Here is a 20051-nt window from a genome sequence, read left to right as displayed (position 1 = left end):
TCGGCTCGGCTGGCAGGGCTGTCTCTTCCTTTGGGCCAACACTTCATTAGCCAATCTTTGGCTGATGACACCTTTATGATTTTGCAGGCGGACAGGGACAACATTCGCAAGGCATTAGATGTTTGGACGCTTTTTTATCAAGCCTCTGGGCTTCGCATCAATGCCTTTAAGTCCGCCATTCTCAGTTGCACGGAGCCTGATTTACAGTCATTAGGCTGGCAAGGCCAGGTGGTTTCCCGTGGCTCTATTGTCAGGCATCTTGGATACCCAGTGGGGGTGGATGTACGGCCAAAGGACCTGCTGGACTGGATTTCACAAAAACTGGCGGCAAAGTTTATGTATTGGAAGTCGCAAGCGTGGCCCTTCCATGTCCGCCTCAAAGTGGCTCAGTCAATTATGCTCCCAATGCTATCGTATTTCCTGCCATTGTTGCCATGGACGCCTACTACTTTGAAGCCTCTCACTCATCCCATCCGTTTCATGCTATGGAAGAAGGATTCTCTGCAGGCAGGCATTTCTTGGATTTCATGGTCACATACATGTACCCCTAAGCGCATGGGTGGTGGAGCTCTTTTGGATGCAGAAAATCATATGCTAGCTCTCCGTTGGTCTCTTTTTCGGGCCATGTGTGTGGATCATCGCCCGTGGACCATCATAGCCCGTTATTTTCTTGAGGACAGCGGGCTCCGCCATGGTAACACCCGGCTTCGGGCCTCCTGGTGGCATGTCCTTAATGCTGACTCCCGTTTTTCCAGCTCCTCTTCCGCTTTGTTACTGCACTTGGTCGACTCTTGGAAAGTGGTGCTCAAAAAGGCCCGTTGGCACCCGGTAGGGGACCGCTTGCAGACTAACTCCTTTCAGCTGGAATTGTTGGCAGTATCGAGACTACTTTCATGGGAAGATAAACATCAGCTCGGACTGCGATTTAACCGCATGGCCCGTTTAGGTGTGACGTCGGTTGCGGATGCTACCCTTGCCACGCGCAATGTCCTCGTATCCTTTCGGACTGCTAGGCGACTTTTCAAGATCCCGCGCGGATACTGTGATTTATGGGGAAAGCTTTCGGCGGAGCTTCAGGGCAGGCAACCCTTTCCTGCCCTGGCTGTGGATCGCCCTTGGCAGGATTGGGACCTTGCAGACCGGTTGAGTCTGGAAAAGACCTCTACTAATCAGGTGTATCATCTTATTCAGGATCGCCAATGGCTGGGTGACAAAGCTAATACTGTTTGGGGACTGCGGAAATCGCTGACATGGTGGCAGACAACGCTGATGGAGGGCTGGCTGAATAAGGCACCTTTCAAATGCAAGGTCTTTCTTTGGCGGGTAATGATTGGTGGTCTTCCTCTTGCCTCGGCCCTTGCCAAGCGTCGCATCTCAAATGGCAATTGCTTCTTCTGTACCACAACGGCGGAATCGGCTCGACATCGTTTTCTTTCTTGCCCGCTCGCCAAGAATATCTGGTTACTCTTGTCGCACATTTGGCGCACTGTGGTGGGCTCCTCGCTAACTCCTTTCGACTGGGTTTTTGTGCGCCCGAAGTATCCCACACCGCCACAGTTGCATATGAAGATATTATTTCACTTTTTCAGATACTGGGGATGCTGGCACATTTGGACCACGCGCAATGCTTTTCTCTTTGATTCGGCCTCTAATGTACCGCGCCATATTGCCAGGCTTAAAGGCCTCTTGCACTGGCAGTTAGATCTCATCCGACACGCCGACTTGCTCCCTCGAGAGGATTTGCTTCCTTGGCATATGGCAATTGCCTCTAGGTCGTTGCCATGATTCGTGTAACTTTTTAGTGCATTACTACTGGGATTTTCCCCACGTTGGCCTAGGGCCCTCGTGCCTCTTGTAATCAGAAAGAGAGAGAGAGAGCGAGAGAACTTCTTCACCTGATGGCTTAGTGTCATCAACTATCTTGTAATCAAGTAATCTTGTATTTTTCGTAATTAATACAATTACCTTTTACGAAAAAAAAAGAGAGAGAGAGAGTCAATATCTCGATAAGTGCTATATGTAGCTGAACCAAGGGTGGTACTACACTCAGTCTACAATCATTTGAACCAGAGGGTCTCCTAGGAAAGTGGGCTGGGCTACTTCTAGCTATACACTATATATCCATGGTAACTAAAAAGTAGAGATCAAGAACAGATCTTTGCCTATGCATTAGCTACTTCAAGGAGGGGCAACAAGTAGATGTCGGAAATGGGAAGAGAGAGAGAGAGAGAGAGAGAACACAAGACAATGAGCTGGAGTGGGCAGCAGTCCTACTCTCAAAAGATGCAAGTTCTAGAATGATAGAATGAAAGTACAATATGTCTAAACTAAGTTAGAACTATCCCTAACTTGACTAGAGTTAAACTAACTCTAAAAGTAGTGACACAACTGACAAACTTAGTTGTGTCCACACCACATACTAAAACATTGTGCATTGCCAAGAATTAACCAATTCTAGCACTCACTTGCTCTGCGAATGTGATGAGTATAAGGAGTAAATCATTCACCAAAAGGTAGTAAGTTCAAGGATTTTCGAAATTCCTCAAACTTTTCACTAATAGTGCCTTGGTGAAAATATTTGCAACATTCTCCTGTGTGGGAATATAGATCATGTTGATATCGCCTATATGTGATCTCTCTCTGACATAGTGATAATCTATCTTAATGCGTTTCATACAAGCATGAAACACTAGATTCCGTGCTACTACAATATCACTCTATCAAAAAAATAGGAGCGGGTCTCTCCAAATGAACATGAAGGCCAATCAATACAAGATGTAGCCAAACATATTTGATTGTTGTTGTGAAAGCTGCCCTATACTCAGCTTCACAAGACGAGGTAGCCACATTAGGTTGTTTCTTGCTTAACCGAGAAATGCATGACTGGCCTAGAAAGAAACAACACCCACTAATAGACTACCTTCTATCGTGATCACCAGCCCAATCTGAATCATTATAAGCACACATATGCAAATCTCTCCCCTTGGGAACAAACCATATGACTATGTTCCTTGCAAATATTGAAACATGTGCTTAACAACTTCCCAATGTGGTATCCTTGGACTATGTATTTATTTGCTCACTTGTGAAACTGCATCCTATGTGTCAAGACAAGTGTGCAGCCCTTGTGACAAACGAGCAACACCAGGTGATGGAGAAGGAGCCATGCTGCAAAAACACAAGTCCCAACAACCTCCATGATAGACGAGTGACACCAGGTGATGGAGAAGAAGATAGGCTGTAAAAACGTAGGTCCCAACAGCCCCTGTGATAAATGAGTAATGTTAGGTGATGGAGGAGGAGCCTGACTGCAAAAGCGCAAGTCCTAGCAGCCCTGTGATAGACGAGTGATGAAATCACTAATGCTCGGTGATGTAGATTGTCGCCAAAGGTTAGGATGCTAATGCCAAGCTAGAGAAGATGACGCCAGACAAGCTAAAGGAAAACATAAAACCACTGATAGATCTCCTATCTAAAATACTGCCAAACCATTCTGCATCTATGTAACCATGCAAGTCCAATGGTACACCTGTATCGTACAATAAGGCATTATTAGTCCAATATGGACTTAACTTTACATAGCACAATGTGTGTCACACTGCATCTAAAACCAAATAGGGTGCCTGAAGCAGAAGAGGAAGGGTGAAAACGAGCCACGAACCACAATGTTCTCCCGAAGGGGTGTGAGGGCAGTGGAAGGGGTTGTTGAAGGAAAGGGTGTCTGATAACAGAGAAAGAGGAGTGAAAAATGATTGAAGAGTGGTGAGAGTGATAGAAGTTAAAGAATGAATGAAGTGACTATTTATTTATAGGCATAAGCTATCTAGGGTGGTGCACCACTGTGTGGGCACCCATTGAAAAAGTAGCCAAAATGTGGACACCAGTCCTTTTTGGGTTATTCAGTGCGAAACCCTAATTGAAGTGTATGAACTAAAGAAGTGGTTTCTCAACAGACTATTTATTTATGGAAAGTTTAGAACCTCCCAAATTAGGGTTAACATGTGGAATACTAAAACTCTCTCGAATTGTTCTTCTGTTGTGATACAAAGACACATCCCCCAGATCGACCCTCCATCCCCAAAAAGTAAAACAACAAACCGAGATCTGTCATCTCGACGAATGTTGCACAAAGCCTAGCCTTAATTTCCACTATGGCAATAAAATCTAAGCCAGTGATAAGTAAGTCATCTATGTACAATAGGATATAGCTAACATCCTCTAAAGTAATACGGACATATAAGTACAAGTCATAAGGGGTAGAATGGTATCTACAAGTTCAAAGAAACTCATCCATTCTCTGGAACCAAGATAGTGGTACTTGCTTCAGCCCATAAAGAGCTTTTTTGGAGTGAAACACCTTCTCTCTCCAGTCAGCAAACAAAAATCTAGGTGGGTACTCCACATAGACTTCCTCCTCCAAATAACTGTTCAGAAAGACACTTTTGACATCCTTCTAATAGATCAACCAACCATGGTGTTAGATTACGGGGACCGATTTTTTGAAAAGATGGAAGCACGAGTGTTCTTCACCTCCCAGCCACGCCTAGATAAGTGCTGGCCCTCAAGCTTATCTCTTTGCCAGCCGTCAACTTCCTGGAGTCCTACTATTCCTGGACTCCCTTACTCTCTAGGCTCCCCTTAACCCCGTTCGGGCGCCCAAGAGCCCGGACAGTCGTTCTCGTGCATGTTCCCCTAAATTTACCTTAATGTAACATTAAATATCCCTTTTAATGTCACATTCCACACTTATGACCTTAATGTGACATTAAATATCACTTTTAATGTCACACATGGTAAGAGGCTAGCACAACCAACAAATGGTATCATGTTAACCATGCAATAGGAACAAAGGTCTCTTCATAATCAATGCCTTGTTTTTGTCAAAACCCTTGCTCTACAAGGCGAGCCTTGTACTTGTCTAAAGTCCCATTAGCTTTTAGCTTGGTTCTAAAGATCCATTTCTCGTCCTGGTGACTTTCTTGTAACTCGGACAATCCACTAAGGTCCAAGTCTCATTTCGGTCAATGCTCTCTAGCTCCTTCTCCGTGGCTTGACACCATTGGTGGTGCTAAAGAGCCTCTTGCCAACTATCCAACTCAAAATGCGCTATGTAATCAGCTATAAATAGCGAAATGAAGCCTTAGGTGCAAGCCTTGAAAATCTTCTAGGGCCCTCCAGAGTGGAATCTAGTGGAAGAACCCTTGAATCCCGCATGGTCTACTAGTACCAACAAGATAACAAGTCTCGCGAAGGGTGACCTGGGAGCAAAAGAATCTACAAGAGGTCAAGAGCGGGCAATAGATCCGGCTTAGAAGGCACTATCTTTGATGGAATAATCTTAGGAAACAGTTCACAATCTGGTATAGAAGACTGTACAATATCCCTCTCATAAAAAACTACATCTCTCCTAACGATCACCTTGTTTGTCCAAGGATCGAACAAATGATAGACCTTCACTTTGAAGAAGTAATCTACAAAAATCAAGAGATCACCTTGTTTGTCCGAGGATTAAACAAATGATAGACCTTCACTTTGAAGGAGTAACCTACAAAAATCAAGAGATAAGGTCGGAAATTGAGCTTTCCTATTTAATAATCAAGAGTACGCATGTATGCACGACTCCCAAAAACTCTAAGTGGAAAATGATAGGCTGAGAGTCAAAGAATACCTTATACAAAGTCCTCAGAGGAGGGACGGCCACAGTCGGTGGGCACCGGTTGAAAACGTATGCCAAAGTGTTAACAGTATCGACCCAAAGGCACTCAAAAAGCTCCGCCGCAAACAACATAGAATGTGCCATATCCATAATGGTCTAGTCCAGTTCCTAACCTCTACGACTCCATTTTGAGAGGGAGAGTTGGTAGAGGTAAGCTAGCAAGAGATGCCATGCTCTTGTAGAAACTCGACAAACTCATGGAAGATAAACTCACTACCACTATCACACCTGATGCATTCTACACGATGATCAATCTAGTGATGAACCAAAAGTACCCATGCAGAGAAATAAATAAATTTCTCAAGACTTATGCTTGAGAAAGTACACCCACATATATCTAGAATGACAATCCACTATTAAAGAAAAGTACAACCTGCCGGTTAAGACGGCAATGGATGTCATCAACAAAGATCAACACGAATCAATCTATGAGACACCTCAGCTCTATGTGTGGACTGTTGCAAGAATGGGGTACAAACAATGTTGTTTCCCAAGTTGACATACTTTACAGATATCTCGAGATAGCTTTAAGCGTGGAAGCCCCTCAACCATCTAGCGATGCAACAACTCATAAAGAGAGTCATATCTAAGATGTCCTAAGCAAAAAATGCTAGAGACACTCAATGTCCATAAACTCTCATGCAATGGCTAAAGCCTAGAAGCGGTGAAACTCAGAGCCCTCAGTTATTAGCTTGGAAAGAAAGTAGATCATGTGGTGCAGGCCACTAGGTTGTGCCTCACCACGAGCAATTACTAATATGCTTTGTGAGTCGAGGATCTCAACTATGGTCACTATGAAGAACATTGCTCATCCCAATCGGCAAAGCTGTTGAGCAGATAACAAGTTCATCCCAAGCAGGAGGACATAGTATACAAGTGTGGCGATGACGTTCTGGTCCCACGGGTCCGCACACGAAACCTGCACAAGAAACATGGCCCGCGGGCACTCAGCACCGTGTCGCGTCTTGGAACACACAGTAGAAGCCAACTCGCAAGACATGTCAAGGCGACACGCTGTCGCGTCACAACATGACATCGTCGTGTCACGTCACGTCACGGGCCGTTACGCCCCATGATATCCCTCCCGTGTCGCGGTTTGCTCACAACACGCGTAACGCATTTTTCTAACTCGCACAAGGGTAACTTGGCGCTTGGAGCCGCCGGATCGCGCCACGGAAGAGTTCCGGGCTCACAAGGATCCACACTCAACCATCTTAGAACAGAGCGCCACGGGGGCGACACGGTTCACCCACCTTTCCTCATAAGAAGTCATGGAGGTATTCCTAGCTTTCTGTGAGCAAACAGCCTCATCTTTAACGAGTGCAAGATAAGGTTGTGGTTCCAACCCTTACACAATATCCCATAGGTTTTGGGACAAAAGGACACGTCTCATTAGGTTGACCGTTGAACCAAGTAGTAAAGTTTGACCCATTAAAATGAGTCTTGTCATTAACGGCGTGTCTGGTTAATGAAGAAGAAGAACCATGAAGTATCTGATAGGTGAAATAAGATGCATAAGGAGGTGGTGGAGATGGATAAGTATGAGGAAGAGAAGAAGGTGGGTAGATAGAAATAGACTAGAAGTGAATGAAGGTGGAGATGTAAATGGAATAGATAAAAGAGATAGAGATAATGTGGTAAAGAGATTAAGGGTTTGTACTCCATCCCAATTTCCACGTCAGGATGGTTAGTCCTTTGTGGAGCTTCCATCCTTTTTGCAAAACCAGTAGACTGGTACACCGAATCCAAAGAGGGAAAAACTCAAATCTACCTTCAATTTGTTGTTGAGCCCAGTACATGAAGATGAGGCTATACTCAGCTCTTGAAATCTCGTACAATCTATGGACTCCATGGTAGTCTGAAGTCTCTCCAACCAAGTTAGAGGATGGTGGAGCAAGATATATGGCACACACCTACTTGTTTCTTGATGGATTTGACTAAAAAGAATAAAGTGGTAATGTCATGTTCAAGATCATCTTGCCCTCCTATTGTTCTTGCTTCTTACGAAGGACTTTCAAATCAAAGGCCTAGGTTTCTTCAAAGACATCCTAGCTCTAATACCATGTAAGGAAATACCCTAACGTAGAAACACAAATACAAGCATAGGAAAAAGCATAAACTAAACAAAACACAGTTAGGGTTAGGGTAACTTAGAGACAATAAACACAGTGAATATCATAAATAAATGAATTTATACAATACAATGCTCATGAACTATGCAATGAAAGGAATATTGTACCGTGAACTCTCATGTCTCGAGGACCGAGACAAAGGTAATGAGCTCGAGAGTGTGTCGTACTCCAACAAATCCAAAAACGCAGCAAGGCAGCCTCCAAAGATGTCTAGCAGCAGTAAACACAGCAATATGGATGCCAAAACATTGACAAACATGCAGAGGAGAGAGAAAACTAGCAAACGCAGTGTCTGCAGGTAGGCGACAGCCTGGATGGCAGCAACAAGGTCAAATGTGGCTTTTTGGGCGACCAAGAGAGTAGGGTGCCAGCTGCTCAGCCCAAACACGATAGTCAAGATGTCACCAAATGCTTGCAGTGCTACCGAACTTCAAAACAAAGCTTGGGGGCTGGTCGTCAGGTCCAAACACAATAGATTGAGAAGCTAGATCAGCAGGGGAAGGCAATGCAGGGTGAGACAGAGAGGAGAAGGCTAGAAACTAGCACTAGATGGGAGGGCAGGCTATCTATCTATAGAAATTTTGGGGATGTGTGTGTGTGTGTGTGTGTGTGTGTGTGTGTGTGTGTGAGAGAGAGAGAGAGAGAGAGAGAGAGAGAGAGAGAACACAAGATAGTGAGCTAGAGTGGGCAGCAATTCCACTTTCAAAAAGATGCAAGTACAAGAATGATAGAATGATAGTACAATGGGTCTAAAGAAAGTAGGCCTATCCCTAACTTGACTAAAGTTAGAAGACGAAAAATTGACCAACTCTAACAACAAAAGAAGAAAATTCAGTGTTACCATTATGGTAAGAAGGGGCATCTCCAAAAGGACTTGACTTAGTTGTACTAATCACCCATGACCTAAGAGAGAGCGTTAGCATTGTACATATCTTGGGTGACATAGCTTACTAGCAGAAGGCATTTCATTTCTGAGCTTGGTGCATTTAATCTCCATTTTATGCAGCCCAATTGTACTATGGCATTCAATATTGCTGGCCAACCTGCTGTTTTTCATGTATTTATTTTGCCTACTTATAGGCTGCTACTCTCGTCCACTTCTCATTGATTAGATGCGAGCACACTCTACTTCCTACTCGAGAGAGAGAGACTACACCATTCTGTCAGTTGCCCATCACTTGTGCCTTTGTACACACTCAAGCCTTGGTATATGAATTCCATTTCCCAAGTCTATTCTCTTTGACTTCATTGTGTTCTTGCTATTCTTTTTCTTACAACAATTCCGCCACCTCTATCACTTTGCTTCCATTGCTCTATACTTTGCTAACATACCTTGCATTGGAGTTGATGGAAAGAAATAGCTCACTATTCCCATATTAACATGTCCTCTTTTAGCTAGGAGTTTCAAAATCTCACCAGTGGTTAGCTCTACTATTATGCACCTCCTTCTAGGTTGTAGACATGAATTTTTTAGATGCTTTAATCTTGCTAGTAACATTTGATTATTTTAATAATCAAATGTGCAAGGTTGTAAGGCACATGTGATGCACATGGTAGTTATTTCATATAACAAGCCAAGTACCCTGAGGAAGCAATAGATGTCAAAGGCAAAGTTGTGACAAGTTATGCTGGCTGGGCTTTGGTTGTCAATTGCTTGTCATTTTTGGCCCTAGGACAATTAATTCACCATTAAGTGTCAACGGTAACACTAGAGACTAGGCATTAATTGATTAATTAATGTCAATCTAAGGGTCAATGAAGATCAGGGACCACTCAAGATTGCAAATGGCCTAGCTAATTTAATTGTGGATGGGCACATTTAATTTTGGGGAGGGTCAAAGCGACAAACATTAATTTTTAGAATTAATGAATTGGCTGGAAATTGCTGGAAAATGGGATTAGAACGCTGGCACTTGGCAAAAATAGGCATGCAACGGGGGAGAAGGCTATTTGGGGCTGGTGGAGAGGAAAGAGAAGTCGTTGGTCTGATTCTTTGCCATTGGAGGACCTTTTCGGACAGCCAACTATTGTTATAGACCAAACTAGAGCAAGCAACAACAATTTTGACCCTTCTTGGAGCAGGTGACAGCACCCAGGGGCTGGCGACAGCATTTAATGCACTCCTTGCCATTAAAAACAGCATTTATTGCTGGTTCAGGCAATCAACAGCCATTTCTGAGCAATTTACGCAAGGAGATTCAAGAATTTCTCTCTCTAGAGCATTCTCGCATCTCCTCCAACTTATTCTCCAAAGATCTCAGCATTTCTCGGCCAATTGAAGATATTCTCAATCAAATTTGGTAGATAGCAGTGAGAATTCTATTGTAAACTCTAAAATTTTGGAGAAATTAGAGTACAATAGCCACCTTGGGACCCATGCCATTAGTCAAAGGCATTGTACGCTAAAATTAGTAGCCAAAATTCAAGGAATTATCAAAGATTTCAGATGCCAGCACATCCCAATCAATTTGGGATAGCATTTGGCCAGTTTATGGTCCCATTTGTACAAGTCTTGGGTGAAGATCAAGGGACAATTAGCCCAAATTGTGTACTCATCAATTATGACAACAAGAGGCTCTTGGATCAGTGGAGGAGATAAAGATATCTCAGTTTGTACTCTATCCAATAGCAATACAAATTAAAGAAATACCACAAGGGGTGCCAATTTTGGGACAACACGGTGTCCAATGTCCAAGACTATTATGGTAATGTGTGCATTTTAGTTTATGTTCATTTCTTAATTGATGTAATTAAGTGCTTGATCAGGTTTTACCACCCTCTTCAAGAAAGAAGGCTGGTTTCATTGTTCCATTGCCAAAATACCACGCAATCCTTTGATTTGGTGGGCCCGAGGGGGCCCGAGGCACCTCATTGCAAGCCAAAGCTTTGTGCTAGTGCTGAAGTTTGTGCTCAGATAAGTAATTACAACAAGATGTCTTCATAGAGTAAGATGGAATCAAGCAATGATAATGTCTCTCAGTATGGACATTTACATGGGGAAGAAGGAAATGCAATGCCTAATCTTGGACAAGGCCCGCATGATGGACAACAAGGCCCGCATGGTGCACCAAAGATACTGCCGAAGTCTTTACTTGAAGCTCCCAAGGAAACCAATGAAGAGAAAGAGTTGGTACCTTCAAGGAAAGGTGTGCAAATGCAAAGAGTTGGTACCTTCAAGGAAAGGTGTGCAAATGCAAGGCCATGAGGGAAGTTCCAATCCAATGGATTTTGGATAGCTGGACATGCATGCAATGTTGGGGCAGCTAAGATACTTTGGTGGTAGCACTATTTTTCATGCAATGGTTGGACAAGGACTATAAACGGGAATGTATGGCACAACTCCCTATGATATGCAACAACCAATGCATGGTGTGCAAGGCCCAATGAATTCGGGTATGGCTGATAATATGCAAAACCCTATATATGGAAAAATTGGTTTGATGCCGGGGGCACAAAGTGGCATGTTTGGTAATGCATCTACGCCTCTGAATGCTTAAGGGGCTCAAGAAACAAGTACTGGTCATGCGAATGTTTCTTTTGGACTTGATCATAATGTACATATAGCAAATGCACCCTTTTTGCAGCAGCCAATGCATGACAAATTAACTCCCAAAGGGGCAGTAAAAGACTATGATGAGGGTAAAAAATGAGGGAAGTTAAGTCCTTCAATGGTACACAAGATAGGCTGAAAGCTTTAACTTTCATTTAGTAGTTTGATGCATCCTATTTAGGGAAAAACTTCACCCAATCCTCTAAGATTCGGAAGGCAACCACTTCTTGAAGGGGAATGCTTTGCAATGGTGGTCCACACTCTTAATGCAAGGAAGTGCACTGTCAATATGGATACAATTCAAGCAAATTTTTGCATTGAATTGGTTGATAAGTACTTTTGAGATGGACATCATGACAGCTTGGAATAAGCTTCATGCAAAGAAGTGCAAGAATTTAGAGTAATACAATAAGAAGTTTTGGTATGCATTACTGTTTGTCGCTTCTTATTGTCGGCTCCTCTTTATGAGCAAGTGGAAAAGTATGTATATAGGCTGCCCAAAGGAATTAGGGATTTTTGCATTGAATCCATCGTGTTTAGCATGTCTTAGTTTATAGAGATTGCTGCTACAGCCAATGCTTTGCTGCATGGCAAGGATTTACACTTCCAAGAGAGTGGGGAGAAGTCAAATAAAAGGTTTTTCAAGGTTGAGAAAAGGAGTAGATTTGAATATCGGCATGAAAAGTGGTCAATACAACAAAGAAAGGGTTGGAAATCATTGTACATTGTAGGAAACTAATTGCTGCAAATAAATGTTTCATTTGTGAACAAAAGGGTCACATTGCAAAGGATTGTCCCAATAGGCAATAAGCTAGAAAATCAGAAAATCATGGAGATCCTAAGGGTAAGAAGCCCAAAACATCAATTGGATTGGTGCTCGATGTTTTTAGTAATCAGCCCAATGATGATGCTACTGAGTTATGCAAAGCATGGGGTAAAATCAGGGATTTGTATACTTTGATCTTCTTTGATACTGGAGCATGAGCCAACCTCATCTCTATAGACATGGCAACATCTCTAGGCATCAAAGAGGGTGAAACGGAACCCAAGAAAGAGGTTGGAATGACATGTAAGGGCCATGCAGAGCATGTCACACTACTCATTGGAAAGCTTCGTTTGCACATTTAGGGATATATGGACAACAAAGACTTCTTTATTGCTCCACTTGGGGATTGTGATGTCTTGCTTGGTATGCCATGGTGCTATCGTATGCATGCAATTATAGATTCACACACCAAAGTAATCATTGTTCAACATAAGGGCAAGACCCATACACTTAATGTAAAATTGAAAGGGAAATCCATACCTTTTGTATTGGTTGCTACCATTTCAAAAGTAATGAAAAGTCAAGTTTCAAGGTACTTGGTTTTTACTAAGGATAAGATTATAATGAAAAAGTTGGAAACGTGTCAAAGTTAGAGAAGAATCACATTTCATTTCTGAAAATATATATTGATTGCTTCTCTCAGTCACTTCTAAGGTAGCTACTGCCTGAAAGGCCAGAAGATCATGGCATAGATCTTATCCGTGGAAGTAGCCCATCCAATAAGCCACCCTGTAGAGTCAATGCAGCCCAACAAAAGAAGATTATGAGCCAAGTGAATGAGCTATTAGAGGGTGGGATAAGGATAGAGGCTCATGTTGAGCCAAGGGTGGGCAAAAATTGATATCTCTCAATGGAGTGGACTACGGAGCCGAAGTAATGGAAGGTGTCTAACAACCATTGTCTTATGAAAGGGCGGATTGCCGAAGGGACAATATCCAACAATAACTCTCTCTTAGGGAAGCGTGATTGTAGAACCACGGGTTGTTGAGATGGGATCCCTAGAATCTTAGAATAACTAAAAACAACCTCCATAGCACATTGCGGCAGTCGCAAGGATGCCGTGGCATCTAACGATCCTCCTTTTACCAAAGGACTTAGTGCGTATCAAATGTATCTTATTGCCTTGAGCATAAAAATTTGAAAGCCGATGGAGAATAAACTCTTTGGCCCAAAAGGCAGAGGTGGCACAACAAGTGCCCAGGGATAGACGCACATACTCCAATAGTGTAGGGAGCAAAGGTCCATCTTGGCAAGTATCAGTGGAAGATCTAGTGATGCCAAAAGAGGAGCACCCAATGGTCTGTCCATCTCCCTATGGAAAAGTCATAGCATCGGAGTGTCAACATGTAAAAGAAAGGGAGGAAGGGAGAGGAAAAGAAGGGTATCTTTGTCTCTTGGTGATGTAGTGGAAGGAAAAAATCAGTAGATGATGCCAAATCCGCAACCTGTCTTTGCCTTCTCCAATGCAGAGGATCTTCTTGGCTTCACTAAGCACCTCTAGCTACCATGTCAAAAAAATGACTAAGAGACCAAAGAGATAGTATGGTTTGCGGAGAGAAATTCAATGTATGTATGGCAAACACTGAGATAGAAAGGAAAATCAGAAACACAAGATGTACACAATGATGATACACTGAATTGTGCTATGAGAAGAAAAGTTAATACAACAGAGCCGAAGCTCAAAAGATAACTACAATGTCCCATCTGACTCAAGCAACAACACTTGTGGAGAATCTGCACAATGAAGGGAGTGAAACGCAGTCCTCCGAGCAATGGGCTATCGAAGTAATCACTAGAAGGTGAAGGACAACTGTCAAGGGAGCGAACTACAGTCCTCCGATACCATCGAAGATGAGAAAGATGATCGCCAATTGTCGAGAGAGTGAACCGCAATCCTCAAATGCCGCAGAGATAGCCTAGGCAGCAAACGCAAATCCCAAAGTGTGTCGGAGCCATCAAACATAGGGAAAGCAGCCTAGATGTTGACGCCAAGTACAAGATAATGACGCCAAATCATGAGGATGTTCCCAAGCTGCAAAACGCAGATACTTGATAAGGAGTTAACACCAAGGAAAGAAAGTTGACACCAGATGATGAGGAAGCTATCGCTAGGTGGAGAGTGCTGACACCACGTGGAGAAGTCCCAAACATAGGTTGTTTGATGGTCACGAGGTGGGAGATGATGTCGCTAGTTATGTAGGACTGATACCAAGATGTGGAAAAGTTTCAAAATGCAAAACCTAATGATGAAATAGGGCACCTAAAGCAAGGAGTGAAGATGGAGTAGGCAACCACGAATCACAAACTACAATGTCTATCAGAGGAGTGTGAGGGCAAAGGAAAGGCTGGAGAGAGAAGGGAAGGGTGCCTGATGACAAAGGAAGAGGGGTAAAGAATGACTTAAGTGGGTGTGGAATGAATAAACTGACAGCCTATTTATAGGCATAAGCTGCCTAGGTTGGCGCACCACTGTGTGGACATCCACTGATGAAATGAGCAAAATGAGGACACCAATCCTTTTTGGGGCTATCAATGCGAAACCCTATAAATGAAGTGTGTAAACAAAAGAAGTGGTTTCTCAACAAAGAGGTCGCCAGTCCCAATGCATTGACTTATACATATCTCATGTCACAATGTAGAGAAAATTTTAGGAGTGTAGTCCAACCAGCTATTATGCAAGTATTCCATGTGGCATGAACACTTCATCAATCTTCCACTTGACATTAGGTAAACTAGAAGAAGATGGGGAGAAGATGACTTGCCCTCTAGCATTGAGAACCATAATCTCACATTGGGTTGTTCAACGACGGAGTGGCCTAATCAGACACGAGAGGATCCCAACATGGAGGTGTCTAAGACATTATGAGTTAGATGCATATTGTTTGTGCAAACTTGTATAAACCAGGCTTTTTCGTGACAATCATGCAAGTTACTGAGCACCAGCTCTAATACCATGTGAAGATATGCTAGGTTTTGCATAGAGAAAACATAGAGCGTACGAATACAACTAAAACACAATGAATTCAAACAAGAATGCAAAACATACAAAGAAGGAGAAAATATCTATAATGAATGAAGAAATGAATGTTGAAATGAATGAACAAAGAAGTGTACAAATGTGGATGCTCAAGCAATGAAGCTGTCCGACAAGCTATGAAGATATGCTAGCAAAAGAAAACACAAAGTATACGATCACAACTAAAACACAATGAACTCAAGCAATAACACAAAAATGCAATATGAAGATAATTGAATAATGAGTGAATAAATGAATGAAAATGCACAGAATGCTCAAAAGGAGAGCTATTCAACAATAGGTGGCTCTCGTGGGAGCAGGCTAAGGGAGTTATTGATGTGTCTCATCCACCAAAGATGGATCCAAAGTGCAATAACCACCAATCACAATAGAGGCTGATGATGAAAAGTGCTGAAAACACAAAAATACCTTCTGCAGATGCAAATGCAAATCAGGCTGATGCTGAAAAGTGCTCCAAATGACAAATAGCAGCAAGGGGACCTGTAGAGATGAAAATGTCCATCAAGTTGTAATTATCAGGGCAGCAGCTAGGATCACTCGAACAAGGGCTGCAGCAATCAAAGAGAGGGTTGGAGTGATAGCAACAACAAGCCTTCAGATGGTCACAACAGTAGCTAGAGATGATGAGGAATGAGTAGGCAACAGCAGCAAGAGGAGCTGGCAGCCACATGGTGATGAATTTGGGATACACTAGTATGTCAAGGGATGCAAGTGACCTAGCACAATCTCCATTGATAGATAAGGAACCAACCAAAAAGTGGGGAGTTTGCTTATAGGACACTAAAACGCACTAAGTGCATCTGAGTTTTGGGGCTACTACTGAGCTAATGAAGGATTAATGTATGCTGCACCTTTTTTAGCTTAACATAACCATTGATTCTTATTGGAGCAGACTAAGGGAGAGTGGCAAAGAGTGTCATTCTCGATTTATGGATCCCAAGTGCAGTAAAACCATCAATGTAAGCTGATGTAGAGGGCTGAAGACAGTAGGGCAGCAGCCTGGATGTCACCAAATAGCAGTGTTGGGGACAAATTGTAGCAGTGTACTACTTGGCAACAGTCTTTGACTACTATGCAGCAGCTGGCAGCCAAAACACAACCTCCAAGGGTAGGTGAAGGCTGGTGATATCAGCAGCAGATGTAGAAGAGGGCTGGGCAGCATACAAACCTGCCTCATGAGGGTGGCACACAAAGCTGCGTCGTGACAGTGGTACCACCTAAAGGCTGGTGGTAGTAGCAGCAGATGAAAATGCATACCACAGCTCCTAGATGTGAGAAAACAGCTGGGCAGCAACAGGCTGATGAGGGTGGCAGCTTGTGGCAGCAGCTGGCTGAGAGGTTAGCAGCCTCCAGCTTGGATTGGTGGCGGCAACCAAGGCCGGAAATAGCAATTGGTGATGGTGTTGATGAAGATCAAGGTGATGGCACAGAATGTGGGGATGAGGGATGAAAGTGATCTGCACACCAAGTCCCTTTTGTAAAACACAATGGAGCTAGAAAAAGTCTCGAGTGTCGTACAAAAATTAAAAATACCTTTTTGGGGCTGTTTAATGAGCCAGAGCAAGGAGATGATGGTGATGGCTCAATATGGGCACTTGGCAGGATGGAGATGACAGCAATAGAAGAGTGTCAGCTGGAGGTGAGGGTGATATCGGCAAGGATGAGGGAATGAGAAGGATGACCACAACATATCCTTTTTATAGGAGATTTTTGGACATTTGTCCTACTATCAAATTCAAATGTCCTTTTACTTTAAGAATTCTTTTTGGACCTGTTTTTTGAAATTAAATTAGGCCAAAATGCGGGATAATTTAGGCCTTTAATTTGACTTTCTCAACAATTGAGGCTTCGGCTGTCCTTGACCTGGAGGATCTTCTACGGCACAATGAGTGTGAAGATCAACAAACGCATGTCAATTGCTTTTCTCACATATGAGAAGCATAGATTGGGGCTCTCACAAGAGGATAGATGGTCAATGTCCTTTTTCCGGAATAATTTTTGGGCATGTTTTTGTGAAATTAAATTAGGCCAACATGCAATTTAACTTTCTCAACAATTGAGGCTTCAGCTGTCTTGAACCTTCTAAAGCACAGTGAGTGTGAAGATCAACAAGTGCATGTCAGTTGGGTTTCTCACATATGAAAAGCATGGATTGAGGTTCTCGCAAGAGGATGGTCTGGTGATTGTGTTTTCATGTTGATCTGGGCATTACAGTAGCTCAGCAGGGTGTCCTATGTGGGGCCGTGTTTGTCTCAATTAACCAGGTCCTCCTGCAGGTTAAATACAACAATATTACAAATATAACCTTGAGATTCATGCGTACTTACCATTGCCTTCTTCTTGTTAAAAGAAGTGCAGCAAGAAGGGAATGGTAATGTTAATTAGACCAGGTCACTCACAGGCTTATGTCTGTAAGAGCGTCCACAAAGATACCTCATGATTGTCCATCTGATTACTTGTAAATTGGCCATGTCTAGCTCCAAGTAATTAAATCCCTATTGTTGGATACAAATTGAAGCTGCGCTATTGCATGAGAAGTTGTAGCTTAGCATTACAGATAGCAGTCTATTGATATTCTAGAGTTCAACAGACAGAAATCTCAGGGCACAGTATGGACAAGATCCGTACTTTTGATTTCTCTAATGATTTTTCCTGATGAAGTGGGCACTTTTACTGCCAAAAGCTGTAGAGCTCAAGTGTTTGGAAAGCCTATTGTCTGGTGATTGATCACCTACTGGTTGACATTATAGACGACCTTATCTATACCTTCCATCCACACCTTCAAGGGGACAGATGGATCTTACATTCCATGCATCTGATCAAGCACTGATCACCATGATGCCTTTCTTGGTAAATGGCAGCTGTGTTTCTTTTTATCGCAATGAATTCTATGTGAGTGTGTTGCCCTCCTCTATGAATGCTTCCCGTTGGTACACATTTGCATATGCTAGACACCCCGTGTTGCAGGCAAAAAACCTTGAGCATATCACTCAGACAAAAATGTCCCAAAAGAGCAGATCAAAGAGCCCCTGTCAGCTGCTTCCTCTTCCCTACAGCCCTTAACTCGTACAACCACCATCTGCACCTGCACCTAGTTTTGCTGTTTGGAGAAAAATTGTAATCTGGGCACATCCAAGCATCTATAGCAGTTTATCAGATGTAAGATCTACAACTACATTATAGCAAAACACTATCAAGACTCTATCATAATAATGTGCTATAAACCTTTTTTTTTTCCCTGAAGGACTGTATGCTGTGCTGTTTACATGCATGGATAGAACAATTTTTTACACTACCTGGTATGTTGAGGCTCAAGGGAGCCCAGAATCCTATGTTGGCAGTAAGGGCTGGAAAGAAGACCTGCCAGAACTGTCCTTCTTTAGCTCCCCCTGCCCCAAATTGAGATGTAGCTGACAACATGGCCCCAAATCCACCAGCTGTCAGGTATGCCCATAGCAGAAGAGCAAAACAGAGTACAACTAATATTGGAGCACAATATTTTTCGAGCTTTCGAATGCTCTCAACACCATTCCACATGATTCCTACTTGTAGAATCCAAAAGCTGAAGAAGCATGCCCACTCAGGAAGTGTTGTGCCCATCCACTGTATAGAAACATTAGCCAACCTATTGTTCAAGATAGAATTCAAAAGCACATAGATTCCTTGACCACCTATCCAAGTCTCTATGCCAAACCAGCCACAGGCCACGAGGCCACGAAGGATGGTGGGTATGTGTGCTCCATGGATTCCAAATGCTGCGCGGCAGAGCACTGGGAAAGGAATCCCATATTTGGTGCCTGCAAAGCCGGTCAGGATCAAAGGAAACAGGAGGAGCAAATTGCCGGCCATGACCGTCAGGATGCCCTGCCACCAAGCCATTCCCAGCTCTACCAAACTGCCAGCAAGGTAATAGGCAGGCACGCCAACCACCAGGCCGAGCCACAAGCTCAGGATGTCCCATGCTGTGAAGTTCCTCTTGACCGAGGGCAGGAGATCGTCGTTTGAGAGGCTCAGATCGCCGCCGGTCACCTTGTGCACCGTAAGGATGGGCTGGAACAGGGCAGCTACTTCTGTGCCAGATCTGGCCTCGAGCTCCGCACCACCACAAGAATCAGTGGGCTGGCCAGCTAGCGGCAAATAAGGAGGCTGGTGGGCAGGAGAGGATACTCTTTGGCGAGGGAGGGGCCATGGCCATTGCCATTGGGCCCATCTTGTTGACATGCTGCTGCAGCCACTGGTAGGAAATTGTGGCAGCAGGTAAGGAGACTGTTTCAGGCGCAGAGCAGGGGGAGCGAAGGGGCCCGCTGCAGCATGATAACGATTCATTCGTTCGGTCAGAAGGCCTGGCCAATGGTGGGAAAAGCTGTAGCCGCCACCCACAACCATGGATCGGACACACGCTTGTGACTGGAGAGGAGGAGTATCCGACTGTGAGCGTGTATAATGACAAATGTCCATGTACAAGCTGTAAACTCTACAGCCTAGGCTGGTAAAGCATAAAAGTACTTCTCTCGTAAAGCCGTGGGAGATTCTTTCCATAGCACCTCCGATCTTCAAAGGCTCTGGGATTCCCGGAGATTCTCTCCGGGACCGGTCCTTCACAAAAACCTTCCGTATATTGTAACCCCACCTTCCAATTTTGGAAAATCACCTTCCAATTTGCAAATTAAAGGTACCAAATCTTGCAAACCAAGGGATTTTAGTGTTAGATTTTTGAAATTTATACTAATCTTTTACAAAACACACACTCGAATGCTCAACTTCATTTTCCATAAGGCATGCTAGACTTG

General features: G+C 43.4%; 1 protein-coding gene across 1 annotated transcript in view; it reads right to left on the bottom strand.

The window, feature by feature from the left end:
- Nucleotides 1-19785, bottom strand: part of LOC148026798 (purine-uracil permease NCS1-like) — a 33233-nt gene extending 13448 nt beyond the window's left edge. Inside the window, exon 1 of the mRNA XM_087691325.1 lies at nucleotides 18558-19785. Coding sequence (XP_087547451.1) covers nucleotides 18558-19719 — 1162 coding nt within the window. The 5' untranslated portion in view covers nucleotides 19720-19785. The remainder of the gene's footprint in view (nucleotides 1-18557) is intronic.
- Between the last annotated feature and the right edge of the window lie 266 nt (nucleotides 19786-20051).

The sequence above is a fragment of the Lygodium microphyllum genome, chromosome 13 (genome assembly GCF_053477565.2).
Source record: "Lygodium microphyllum isolate KBCC chromosome 13, Lygodium_microphyllum_v1.1.10, whole genome shotgun sequence".
NCBI classification, from domain to species: domain Eukaryota; kingdom Viridiplantae; phylum Streptophyta; class Polypodiopsida; order Schizaeales; family Lygodiaceae; genus Lygodium; species Lygodium microphyllum.
This window is presented reverse-complemented; position numbering and strand designations above follow the sequence as displayed.